The following is a 13845-nucleotide window of genomic DNA, read 5'->3' as shown; positions in this document are numbered from 1 at the left end:
GCCCCCAGGGTGGGCATAGAAAGCGGTGTTTGCATCTAATGGGGTGCTGCCTGCAGGAGTCCCCAGCGTGAAGTCAGGGGGCAGACTCCACACACCTGCAGCTTATCTGAACCCATTCTAGACATAAGTAAACTAACGCTCTCTCTTTGTTATAAGGGAAGGTTTTAAGGGGTAGGTGACCTTTGCTGCTGTCTCCACAGGCCCGAGCAGGATTGCTTTGCCAGCCCTGACTAGAGTATTTTGGGGCAAAGATCCTTAAGCCTGGCTGTTGGGGTACAGTCCAATGTGGGCATCCAAGCTTCAGTCATATCCCTGTCATGTACCCCCAAGATACATCGTCCTGCAAGCCTAGAGGCCTGCCACCACACACGTCTCTCAGTACGTGCTCAGAGTTCTGAACTGTAAGGGACACATGGCTCCCTACCCGACTCCCACCCACTGGGCAGTTGCCAACATGTGCCAGGATGATTTCCATGGAGTCCCAAGTGCCAGAGCCCTGGGCAGGCAGCAGTGATGGTCTCGTTGTGAGAAGGCCGTGCGCTTTTCTCTTATCTGTCCGTCACTGCTTCTCTGTCTCTGGGCCGAAGACACAGTAGTCACAGGTGCTCCTAACACACTAATGGGCTGGACAATGGATGGATGGAGCTTAACCTGAGATCTGGCCGCTTGGGGGGTGGGGCTGGGGCCCTGCTGCTGGCAGCGAGCCCCTCGCCTCTCATGCGCTGCTCGCACTTGCCCTAGGACAGTAGCTGAGGGTCAGATGGGATGTGTGCACACATGCTTCTCTGTCACTCTGCTGTATGGTGCTGGCTTCTGCAAGGAGTTGAACCGTGCAACTAACAGATCACGGCCACTCCGCTTTGGGAAAATGGGAGGGGTGGGGAGGGCTCCAAGGGTCAGCAAATGAGGAAGAGGGGTACAGCTCAACCTGGTGGTCCCTGCCTGTAACCTTCCCCAGAGATGGTTCTACGCTCTTAGGACATCACCCAACCCTGCCAAACCTTCCCCCAGAGCCCCATATCTGCCCTTTACACTAGCCCCCCACAACCCAAGCCCAGACCCTGACTTCCTTAGTTTCGTTCAAATGATTGAAACCCACTGTGTCTCCAAGACAGCTGGCCCCAGCGGTAGAGCAGCAGGAAGACCCCCCACCAGGAGCAGCTGTGTCTCTCCCATTTCCAGATCAAATGGAGGCTCTTGCGTTGACTTAGAGTGAGGCTGGACCTCAGCTTCCTCTGCCATGGCCTGTGTTACAAAGGCCAGACTGGTACACTTTGGAACGTAGCAGCCATGGTGGGACCTTAAGACATTTTTCATCCACTCTATGTCTTCCTGTGCTGGGCTGGTGGAGAATAAAGTGTTCTGACCTCCTCTGAAAACACAAAGCTGGGTGGACTCTTTGCCCTTGTCAGTCAGGAGAGATTCTGCTGGTCTTAAAGGCCCAGGAAGCCTCCTTCACTTTATCCATGTGTTGTGGTTACCATCCCTATCCTCAGCCCGTTTAATACAGGACTTGGGGAGGCCCAGTGCCCTTCCCCAGGCCCAGCCTCCATCCAGAAGACCATAGAGCAGACTATCTGTGGGTCACCCCATGTTCCGTCTCACTTTCCCAGGCCTGAAGACAATCGTGGGAGCCCTAATCCAGTCTGTGAAGAAGCTAGCCGATGTGATGGTCCTTACTGTCTTCTGCCTCAGTGTCTTTGCCCTCATTGGCCTGCAGCTCTTCATGGGCAACCTGAGGCACAAGTGCGTGCGTAACTTTACTGAGCTCAATGGCACCAATGGTTCCGTGGAGGCCGATGGCATAGTCTGGAACTCTCTGGACGTCTACCTCAATGACCCAGGTATGGGCTCACTATGCCTCTGGAGAGAGTGTTGGGAGACCATCAAAGCTGGGTGTCTCCCACCTAGGCTTCACTAATGGGTAGCAGGCAGGTCTCCAGGACCATCCAATTGTGGCTGGGACTCAAGGCAGGCTAAGGGTCTACCCCAGGCTAGCTGGAGAGATGGCATTCAAAGGATGGGGTTGGGGGTAGGGAGATGGTTCAGTCAGCAAAGTGCTTGCTATAAGCATGAAGACCTGAGTTCAACTCCCAGTGCCCGCATCATAAAGCAGCATGTGATAGATGATAAATAGATAGATAGATAGATAGATAGATAGATAGATAGATGATAGGTAGTTAGGTAGATAGATAGATAGATAGATAAATAGATGATAGGTAGTTAGATAGATAGATAGATAGATGGTAGACAGATGGTAGATAAATAGATGAGAGAGAGAAAGAAAGAGAGAGGTAGACCCACCACGGGGGTGGGGGGTTCGGGAAAGTCATGGAGGCTAACTTGTCAAGCAGACTATGCAAATCAGCAAGATCCAGGTTCAGGGAAAGACCATACCTCAAAAAAATAAGGTGGAAAATGATTTGAGGAAGATACCCGGCATTGACTTCTGACCCTTCCATGAGTTCTCGCAAACACATGTAAACACACACACACACACACACACACACACTTACTTTACAGATTCACAGTTTGGGGATGGGCTGAGTCCAGACAGCTGGTAATGCTGAGGAGACCAGCTTCCCTGGAACCTGTGAGGCTTGAGTGACACCATGTCTGAAGTAAGAACTTTCACCTCAGTGTCCGTGCTGAGTGCCCAGGCTGCTACTCCGATGTGCACACATGCCCTAGAACGCTTGGAGAAGGGTGAGGTGACCTGGCTTGTATGGGTGTGTGCACCCTCCATTCTGTCACCTCTTCAGACTGCTGGTCACCTCCTCCTTCAGTAAGTACCATCCATCCAGATCAAAGGAAGATCCTGGGGCAAGGCCAGATAGCATGCCCCAAGGATTCAGAGAGCTCCCCTGAAGTCAGGGCCTCTCACATACATGAACTAGCACCCACTGGAAAACAAGCCGACAAGAGATCATGGGTGGATATGGGTACGGGTCTGTTGTGACCTCATAGGAATGAATGACTCCAAACTTCAGGAGTCATCAGAGTCGCCTGAAAGGTTCCAGAAAACAGTCTACAGGCCCTGGCTGCTTCTGAATCAAGTGTAGCTTGCATCTGGGAAGCTATAGGCCAACCGCTCCCCAGACACTAACATTACCCACCAGGACCACACTTAGAGAAATGCTTCCCAAGACAGAGGTGGGTCATGGTGACTGATGGAGAGATGGTGAGGCAGGTGGGCCGTGCCTCACCTGGTCTGGACCCAGCCCCATGGGAACAGACCACAGTGTTGCCATGGTGACCGGCAGGCATCTCTTCCACCAGTTTATGTCATGGCAGTGGGCCACACAGTGACACAGCAGCGAAGTTGGAGCTCTGCCCAGACCCTTGCCTCCTGGCTCAGGGCTCTCTTGGCCCTGGCTGGCCCCCTGAGTGGTTTGGAGCTGGATGCAGAAGCTGCCTATAGGGACAGAGGGACAGCTGAGTCCTACCCAGGGCTTCCTGCATCTCCAAGAGTGTGTGAGACGCTGGCAGAGGAGTGGCAGTGAAAAGGATGGATGAGTGACAGAAGCATCCAGGGCCACCAAGTCCTGGCCAGGCGTAGGTGAGGATCGGGACAGTGGCCAAGGAAAGTGAACAGTAACGATGTCTTTTCCAGAACTCAGTGTGGAGCAGGCACCCCGAACTGGGCCACCCAAGCCACTCACACCCAGGCTTTTTCTTGCAGCCAATTACCTACTCAAGAATGGCACCACGGATGTGTTGCTGTGTGGGAACAGCTCTGATGCCGGGTAGGTGGGACAGTCCTCCCAGTGGCTTTTGGTACTTCTCTGATGCTGTGTCTAAGACTTTCCTGGCCAGAACCCTGAAAGTTTCCATACCCCCCTCCCCTGTCACATAAGAGAGAAGTGGTAAAGACAGACCAGGGACAGGTCTGGAGGGACAGGGGAGGCCTAAAGATGGGCTGGGGTAAGGAAGACATCCAGGATACCCCTTGGCTCCATCTCTACTGATCTGCCCTTCCAGGGTGAGTGTGGCCTCAGTCTTAGCTGGATTTTGTTCATGGCCAAGCAGGACATGAGCCTGCAGCCTCACGTGCCCTGTTTCCAGGGGCAGTTTCCAAGCCTCTGTGCATGGTAGTCTGGGACAGGATGAGGGGTCCCAGGCTCACCATGTGGCAGTTGGTTCTGGTGTGAGGTTCCCAGCTTACACTTTGCTGGCTCCTTCCACCATGGGAGAGATGTCTGCAGTGCCTTGGGTTTGAGGCACCCTTAGGAATATTCTGGCACTTGCCCAGTTTCTCCAAACAGATTTCTCTCTCCTCTCATCTTCTCTCCCCCTCCTCCCACATATACACATACACGCCCTGTCAAGGAGAGAGACTGAACAAGGTGTGTGTGTCTCTGTGTGTGCAAGTGCATGTGTGATAAATAGACACTTTTCCAGATGCAACCCAGTCCAGCCCTTCACCTGACTCTGCTCACACTTAGCCAAGACGTGCCCTCTGGAGCTCTGGTGTGTTCACTTCCCAGGGGATGGACAAGCCAAGAAAGGAACATGGGCTTCCTGGGGGGGGGGCAACAGTGAAACAGCCACAGCCACCAGGAAGGGTGTGTCGTGTGGACAGAGGGGAACTGGGCGTGGGCCTTCAAAATTCCAAGCAGGTCTAGGAGAGAGGAAGATGGAGACCTGGTCAGTCATGAATGTGGCAAGGACAAGATCACGGATGTAGGACCCAAAAGCCGTTGAGCATAGGCTGGGCTGCTCAGGGAAACGAACCAGGATCTTTCACAGCATGGGACAGAGTGTGTATGTGTGTGTCTGGCTATAGGACATGTCCTGAAGGCTACCGGTGCCTGAAGGCAGGTGAGAACCCTGACCACGGTTACACCAGCTTCGACTCCTTCGCCTGGGCTTTCCTTGCGCTCTTCCGCCTGATGACACAGGACTGCTGGGAACGTCTATACCAGCAGGTGCATGGGTTCCGGGGCCAGCAGAGGGGTGCAAGGCATGGACCCCCAGGGCAGGCTGCACAAATAGCTAGCCGGAAATGTCCCCAGTAGCTTTCCACTGGTGAGGGTTATGGAGGGGGCAGGGGAAAGGGCTGGTGACTGAGTTCCAGTCCCTTAGAGAGGACACTCTATTCTGTGGATGAGCTCGTCCGTCACCCTGTAGAACAGAACATCCTTGGTTGATGCAACAGTCTCCCCGTTAGGTGAGATACCTGCCTCCTTCTAAGTGGGACGCTCTCCCACGGGTTGACACATGGTGGGACATACTTTTCTCCACCCCACCCCCCAAGCTTTAGGACACTGAGCCTTTGGCATAGCCAGACCGGTGACTTAGAAAGACCCTAACCTGGAACGTCAGTGAGGGTGACCTCTGGCCCCTTGCTCCTCCAGACCCTGAGGTCCGCAGGAAAGATCTACATGATCTTCTTCATGCTTGTCATATTCCTGGGCTCCTTCTACCTTGTGAACTTGATCCTGGCTGTGGTGGCCATGGCTTACGAGGAGCAAAACCAAGCCACCATCGCCGAGACGGAAGAGAAGGAGAAGCGTTTCCAGGAGGCCATGGAGATGCTCAAGAAGGAACACGAGGTGAGCAAGCAGTGGCTGGAGGTGCAGTGCATGCTGGGAAAGGCTGGTAGGTGGTGCATGCTGGGTAAGGCTGGTAGGTGGTACATGCTGAGTGGCAGGCAGTGCCTACTGAGCAAGGTGGGCCTGTTGGTGTGGTGTGCAGTGGGTAAAACTGGTTCCTTTGCCACTCTGTTTTTGAGGCAAAGGTAATGCAGAATGGGTGGGGTGCAGGTGATATTGGCTCAGTAAGTGTGGCCTCTGTGGGCACAGCCCATGCCTGGTACAAGATCCCTGTCTGTGCATGTGACCTACTCTGATCGAGGGATAATTCCTAATGGGGTCGTGAGGAAAGTCCAAGGCTGGAAACTTGTGCACTGGCCCTTCTGCCCTGGCTCCCCACATCTGACAGCTTCCCTTGTGGTAGCTGTCAGAAACCGAAGGGGCTGGGGAACTGGATCAGTTATTAAAGCGTCTGCCACACAAGCATGAGAATCTGAGTTCAGGCCCCAGAAGCCCCACTAAAAAGCACCGTGTGACTTGTAATCCTACCACTGGGGAGGTAGAAACGGGGAGACTCCTGGGGCTCCTGGCCAGCCAGCCCAGACTAAATCAGTAAGTCCTGGGTCATACTGAGCTATGTCTTTAAAACCAAGGTAGGGTGTCCCTGAGGAATGCCACCCGGGGCTCACCTCTGACCTACACACACAAGCTCACTCACATGGAAAAGAGTAAGAACAAAGAAACCCATCTGGAGACATCTGTGTACGCTTTCTGCCTCCATGACACACACACACACACACACACACACACACACAGCCCTCCTTGCCAGGTGAACCTTCTAGAAGACCCCTGACCTCCATTCTGCTGTTTCTTCTGTTCACCAACACCCCTCTCTCACCCATCCCACACCCCGACTTGGCTACTTGCTCTCCCTTCCAGGTTCTTTGTCTTTCTCAAAGCATTGTGGGTCTGCCTGGGATCAACTCCATGAAGGCAGCACTCTGAGTCAAGCGTGAAGACTAATGGGGCAGCTTACCTAGGCCTGAGGCTAGCCAGGGTTTCTCTGTGACCCAAACACCCTTCCCCTACCCTTTTCCAGGCTCTCACCATCAGGGGCGTGGATACTGTGTCCCGTAGCTCTCTGGAGATGTCTCCTTTGGCCCCAGTAACCAACCATGAGAGAAGGAGCAAGAGGAGGAAACGACTGTCTTCAGGGACAGAGGATGGCGGAGATGACAGGCTCCCCAAGTCGGACTCAGAAGACGGTCCCAGAGCATTGGTAATCCTGACGTGGTTCTGGCCTCTGCAAAACCCATCATGATGGCCCCCACCCCACCCCCAGTGTGGTCACAGCCTTAAGCTTAGTCTCCAAGAAAGGCATGCTTGGACCCCTCTCATCCCTTCCAGTTTCCCTTAGTCATTCTTAAATTGGGGGAGAGCTAGGGCAGGTTTGTGTGTTAATGCTGCCTCCTACCTGGAAATAGTCCTCAAGTACAGGGACCAGCACTGGGAGTGGGGGCCTGTGGTGTGGGGTGATAGGGGCCCAAGTACTGGTCCTAGCTCTTCTGCCCAGCCTAGCCCCACCCCCAGGCCCAGAGCAGCATCAGAGTCAAACCCAGAGATGCAGGGGCGAAGTGAATAGAGGACCCAGAAGATGCAGGGGACACCCCATCTCTTCCTAAGCACCCACCCACCCCCGCTGTGGCCAGCAGAAGTGCTCTCAGAAGTGAGCTGAGCTGATACTTTGGCTGAAGCAGAGACCAAGCCCTGTGGGTCACGCACCCTCCCTGTGCCCTCAGAATCAGCTCAGCCTCACCCATGGGCTCAGCCGGACATCCATGAGGCCCCGCTCCAGCCGAGGGAGCATTTTCACATTCCGGCGACGGGACCAAGGCTCCGAGGCAGATTTTGCAGATGACGAGAACAGTACAGCAGGAGAGAGCGAGAGCCACCGCACATCGCTGCTGGTGCCCTGGCCCCTGCGCCGTCCCAGCACCCAAGGGCAGCCCGGCTTTGGAACCTCAGCTCCTGGTCATGTCCTCAATGGCAAAAGAAACAGCACCGTGGACTGCAATGGGGTGGTTTCCTTGCTGGGGGCAGGGGACGCAGAGGCCACCTCTCCAGGGAGCCACCTTCTCCGCCCTATAGTGCTGGACAGACCCCCAGACACGGTGAGCCACCCCCACCTGATGAGCACCAGTCCAGATCTATCTCCCAAACTGGTGATAGGTACCAGGCTCAAAACTACTTGCTAAATGTTGATCAAGCACCTACTGTGTGCCCCACTCCCAGAACATCTCTCCCCTTATAGTTTCCATGCCAACTGGGCAGGCAGTCAAGTCAAGAGAAAAAAAGAGAAGATGGAAAGAAAAGTGTCTGTGTAAACACATTTGGTGTAGTGATGAGAGAGTCAGATTTCATACCTGGTGCATTGTCCATGCTGAAGTGCCACAGCAGACCAGTGTCCCGGAGGCCACGTGCTGTATCAAGTGCCTTCTGCATCAGCCAGACAGGAACAAGCCATCCCGGCAAGCCTGGGACAAGGGCTAGGTGGCAAAGGGGCCCTCAGAGGATTCCAGACAGCACTCACTAAGTGAGTCAGAGATAGTCCAGTACTTTACTCACTTGTGATGGACACAGTGCCAGCCAGGGTCGTAAGTGTTGGGAGTGGGGAGCAGGATGAGTGGAGAGGAACCCCTAAAAACATATGTTAGGAAGCATTTAAGCAGCAACCACAAGAAGAGGAGCCAGGCTGCTTTCTACATCTGGAGGGCTAGTGTGCAGAGTGGTTAGTGCCCAAGCTCTCGACATTAGCCTAGGTTTGGATTCTAGATCGCAGCTTACCAGCTTAGACAGCTGTTGGCACGTCTTTTTGCTCCTCTGCACTTTAAGTGTCTCATCTGTATAATGGGCGAAAATTACCCAAAGTGGCTAATATAGACAGGACCAAAGACATACAGGAACATGGTCGGCACTGTTAAAATGTCACGGTACCATGCTTCCCATACCAAAGTGTGTCACACACAGCCAAAGGGCAGACAGCCCGGGGAAGAGCCTATCTGGCACTGTGAGGTCAGTGGGGCTGGAACAGAGGGAAGCAAGGTGTTTACAATCACGGAAGGTCTCTTGTGGCACACTGGTGACTGCCCGGTTGGCCCCTGCAAGTCCACATACCCTCTCAGGAACACATATACAGACAGGAAAGCCAAGATGGAGAAACCACTGGACAATGGGATCTTGGTCAGGAAGGTAGTGTGAAGAGGGAGGGCCCAGTCCACATGGCCAATAGCTGTGGATCTTTATACGGGCTAATCATCTGGAGCCACAATTTCCTGCAAAGTGGAAATCAGATTTAACACGTACGTCAGCATGTGGTAGTGGGACCGAGGGAGCTGAAACAGGTCCAGGGCTTAGGCCAGATCTTGCCACTTGAGCATGTTACTGGTTACTGTTACTAGGTGCTGTTGACACCAGCAAGTAGAGGCTTCTGGGATGCATTGCCAAGAGTCCAAGCCCTATATAGGGAGTGAAGGGGAAGAACTTCAAGACCCCTAAGGGCTGCAGAGTCGTCTGTGTTCTTTAGGACCTGTCACCTGGAGGGTAGGGTATCTGGCTTCCAGTCGGGCTCTGGATCCCCAGCCTTAGGCAGGCAGAGCTGGAGCGCTAATAGAATTTCCTAATCCCATTAGGGAGAAAATCATCTCATTGTGCTGCACATGTCGGGAGGAATCCAAGTTCACACACTTCATTACCGGGAACTCTGACTTCACCCATTCTCACTTCTGCAGGGCCCATTTGTAACTTTAAAGGGATTAGCTGGCCTAGGCGGAGTCGTTTGTAAGGTTAAAGGAATTAGCATCCAAGATGGAGACGTTTGAAAAGTCAAAGAGATTAGCCGGGCAGAAGCCCCTGGGAATGCCTTCCCCACTCTGCTGGTCCCCTGTGAGCCCTTTTCTAGTCTGCAAACAGGGCCCTGGGTTGGGTACAGGGCCCCTGTCAGTGTTGGGGAGTGGGGGTGGGGAGTGGGAGGAGGCCTCTCTGGTTCAGGGTGGGTTAGGGGAAGGAGCCTAGAGAGGGCACGCCTGCTGCCACCAGTTAGCCAGAGCTGTCTTTCTACTTGCTCTTGGTTATTGGAGAGCAACCCAAAGAAGTTGAAGCTCGAGAAGTGAGCAGGGACTGTCACTTTCCACTGTGCCTGGTCCCTGTTCCACAAGTATCTGCACGTTGACAATTGGGTATTCATTCTCCAGATCTTTGACTGGCTCTTACATCTGTCTCGGGGATATGCCCAAGGGAGTATACCCAGAGCAGCTTCTCACTGTTGTCTGTATCAGAGTTCAGGGTTGGGTAGAGCCATGATTGATTTTAATATTCTCCCTAGTAGGCTAGACATTTAGTTACGGGGAACAGTGCCGCAAAGCAAAGTCTCTCTCTCTGCATTCTTGGTGTGTGTATAAAAGTGTTTATGAGTCGGGCGGTGGTGGTGCACGCCTTTAATCCCAGCACTTAGGAGGCAGAGGCAGGCGGATTTCTGAATTCGAGGCCAGCCTGGTCTACAAAGTGAGTTCCAGGACAGCCAGAGCTACACAGAGAAACCCTGTCTCGAAAGTGTTTATGAGGGTGGATTGAAAGACAAGGAATCTCGGAATCATTTAAAAAATAATAAGTGGAGGCTGGAGAGATGACTCAGTGGGCACAAGCACTGGCTGCTCTTTCAGAGGACTAGAGTTTGATTCCAAGCACGCATATGGAGGCTCACAACTGTCTGCAACCCCAGTTCCAGGGATCCAGTCGTGTTTATGGGCACCAAGCACACACATGTGCACCAACATTTACACTCAGGCAAAACACTCACGCATATAAGGTATGGTTATTTAAAAAAAATGAAAGTTTTCTGATTTAGACCCAAGCATACCTCCTCTGTATGACATGGTCTGCCACTGTCCTCATCTAAGCACCGTGTAGGTGTCGTGTTTCTCTGAAGGTCATCCTAGAGCATGTCAGACCTTTTCAGCCTCTCCGTCCTTGACAATAGAGAGCTTTAGTGAGGATCACTGTTGTGTGTGCTAACGTATGTCGTGTGCTGGTACTGGAGGGGCCTGTGTGGTGTGTGTATGCTGAGAACAGGGAAGGAAGGAGATGGTGGTGGATGGAAGATGCAAGGATCAGGGAGTTGTCAGCTTCTCCAAGTCCAGCATTCCTTATCCCAGCAAAACCTCTATGCTTGGGGCTATGATGTAGCTCAGTAGGAAGAGAGGTCAGAATGCTTGTCTAGCATGCATGGAGTCCTGGGTATGATCCCCAGCAGAGCATGAACTAGACGTGATGGCACACACCTGCAACCCCGACAGCACTTGGGAGGTAAAGACATAAGGATCAGGAGTTCAAGGACATCTTCAGACTCATGTTAAGTTCAAGGCCAGCCTGGCCTACATGAGACTATATATAAATCAATCAATCAATCAATCAATCAATCAACAAGGGCTAGCGAGATGGTTACGTAGGCAAAGGCTGCAGCTGCCAACTTTAGAACCTGGGTTCAGTCCCTGAGATGCCCATGGCAGGGGAGACGGCCAATGCCCGCTGGCCAAACTCTAACCTCCACATGTGCAAACACCCACAAGAATGAATGGATGAATGTGTGAATGCATTTTTAAAATTAAAGACCAAAACACAGAAACAAGACTGCCACTCTGTCTTCCTGAGTCCTCCCGGGCTGACGCATGTCTCCTGGTTGCACGCAGACCACGCCGTCAGAGGAGCCGGGTGGGCCCCAGATGCTGACACCGCAGGCTCCATGTGCAGATGGCTTTGAGGAGCCCGGGGCACGGCAACGGGCACTCAGCGCCGTCAGTGTCCTCACCAGCGCTCTGGAAGGTCAGTGTCCCACTCTCCCCCTCCACCTTTCACCTCCAGCCCCTCAGCGTCATGTCTGCCCCCACCCCAGGGCCCCCCATACCTCTCCCAGGCATCTCTTCTTCAGGCTGGGAGTGTCCTTGCCTGTTCTCTGGTCTCTTCTCTGGTTCTGCTACTTCTTTTCCAGGTATCCCCACATCCATCCACTGCCCCAGGCCCTTCCCCACCTCATCCACCCCTCTGCCAAGCATACCTCAGTCTGTCTAAAGCCACCCTGTCTCCTGCCTGCCCTTCCTGTTCTCGCCTATTGTCAGCCATTCCCATATTTTCTTGGACTATTAATTATAGTAATCCTGGACCTGTACCAGCTGGTCCCAGCCTAGGCAATTCCACACACCTTCCAAGCCAAACTGGGTCTTGTGTCACCCTGCCCCAGATGTGAATGCTTGTGCTTTAAACCCTACCCCAGCACCTCAGCTCAGTCATATCAGAACTTGGCTGTTCTGCGTCCTGCCCTCACTTGCGACTTGCCCTGTCCTGCACCCATATCCATGAGACATAGTGGTCTGACAAAAACCTACACAGCCCTAATCTGCCGTAACCCCAGTTCCCTCCATCTAGCTTAGTCTCTTATCTTTGCAGCCCTTTCTTCCCACACTTCGAGAGTAAAGAACACAGGCAAACCACTTCCCTAGTCTCCCCTCCGTGTGCTGCAGCCACTTAGCACCCCGCTGTCCCCCCAACTCAAGTCACAAGACCTTTCTAGAATGCCACCCGATGCAGATGACTTGGTCAGTAAACCGAGTTAACTCCCTGGCTGTCCCCAGAGTTGGAGGAGTCCCACCGTAAGTGTCCACCATGCTGGAATCGCTTTGCCCAGCATTACCTCATCTGGGAGTGCTGCCCACTCTGGATGTCCATCAAGCAGAAGGTGAAGTTCGTGGTCATGGACCCGTTTGCTGACCTCACCATCACCATGTGCATCGTGCTCAACACGCTCTTCATGGCTCTGGAGCACTACAACATGACAGCCGAGTTTGAGGAGATGCTGCAGGTCGGAAACTTGGTAAGGACCACCTGTCCTCGGCGCTGAAGTGGGCATCCCTGAAGGGCAAGACGCTCATGGGGAAAGGATTCTGAACATCAAAGGGGCTCTTGAAGGGGTCAGTCCCTGGAGACAGCTTGAAGGAGGGAGCTTTGGAGTCTGGTTTTAGGGAGCAAAGGTGTCTGAGTGGGAGGATGGGGTTAAAGCTTGTGAACGTGCTCAAGTGCTACAATCAAAAGTCTGGCTGAGTGTGAAATGCGTGGAGACTGGCCAGTGGTGAGCAAATGTGTGGGGAAGCACACAGGGCAGGGATCGTACAGAGGAGCATCCAGTGCTGCTGAGTGGGGGGAGAGAGGGGTGAGTGGGTGGGCACAGGAGAGAAGGGAAGAAACAGAGATGAGTGGATTATTGAAACGTAAAGGATGGATGACTCAATAGAGAATAGAACAAAAGAGGTGGTGGGGAGATGGTGGGTGTATAAGTATGGAGGAGAGAGAGAGAGACAAATGGGGTGGGTGGGAGGATGGATGGGATGATAAGTGGATGGATGGGAGGATGGATGGGAGGAGGATGGGTGGATGAGAGGGTATAGATGGGAGGATGAATAGGAGGATGGATGGATGGATGGATGGATGGATGGATGGATGGGAGGATGGATGGGAGGATGGATGGATGGGAGGATGGATGGGAGGATGGATGGGAGGATGAATGGATGGATGGATGGATGGATGGATGGGAGGATGGATGGGAGGATGGATGGATGGATGGATGGATGGATGGATGGATGGATGGGAGGATGGATGGGAGGATGGATGGATGAAAGGATGGATGGGAGGATGGATGGGAGGAGGATGGATGGATGAGAGGATGGATAGATGGGTGGATGGGAGGATGAATAGGAGGATGGATGGATGGATGGATGGGAGGATGAATAGGAGGATGGATGGATGGATGGATGGATGAGTGGGAGGACAGATGGATAGGAAGATGATTAGAGAGGCGTGAATAAGACTAGAAGGGTGGACAGATGGATAATTGGGGGGAGAAGAAAGGAAGGATAAAAAGATAGACAAATGATTAGAGATAATGGAATGAGAGATGGGTGGATAAATGCGTCAATAATTAGATTGGGAGATAGAAGGTCAGAAGGGAAGATAGTTGGATCTGTAGGTGATGGTGAGTGGATGATTAGAGAGCAGCAGAGAGTGGGAGCAGATTGGATGGGTGGGGGGTGGCTATATAGAGAAGGAAGAAAGGAAAATGAATGTGTGGATAGATGGTGGCGGCCCGTGGGCGGGTAGATAGGTGATGGATAACCGAGTGTGCTTAGTCAGCTACCAACAAGCAGAGCCGGATTTGAATTCTGACTCAGCTCTTACAGACTGTGAACCTTAAGCAAATTACTTAATC

At 53.0% G+C, this 13845-nt stretch overlaps 1 protein-coding gene across 6 annotated transcripts in view; it reads left to right on the top strand.

The window, feature by feature from the left end:
- Positions 1-13845, top strand: part of Scn5a (sodium channel, voltage-gated, type V, alpha) — a 95627-nt gene that overhangs the window by 37663 nt on the left and 44119 nt on the right. For all 6 annotated transcript variants that reach the window (XM_006511997.1, XM_006511996.1, XM_006511995.1 and 3 more), the window contains 8 exons: positions 1614-1844; positions 3683-3746; positions 4787-4928; positions 5358-5555; positions 6634-6813; positions 7334-7705; positions 11279-11411; positions 12218-12456. In XM_006511997.1, coding sequence (XP_006512060.1) covers positions 1614-1844; positions 3683-3746; positions 4787-4928; positions 5358-5555; positions 6634-6813; positions 7334-7705; positions 11279-11411; positions 12218-12456 — 1559 coding nt within the window. The remainder of the gene's footprint in view (positions 1-1613; positions 1845-3682; positions 3747-4786; positions 4929-5357; positions 5556-6633; positions 6814-7333; positions 7706-11278; positions 11412-12217; positions 12457-13845) is intronic.

This window comes from Mus musculus, chromosome 9 (genome assembly GCF_000001635.26).
Source record: "Mus musculus strain C57BL/6J chromosome 9, GRCm38.p6 C57BL/6J".
NCBI lineage: Eukaryota > Metazoa > Chordata > Mammalia > Rodentia > Muridae > Mus > Mus musculus.
Note: the sequence above shows the minus strand (reverse complement) of the source record. Positions and strands in the feature narration are given on the sequence as shown.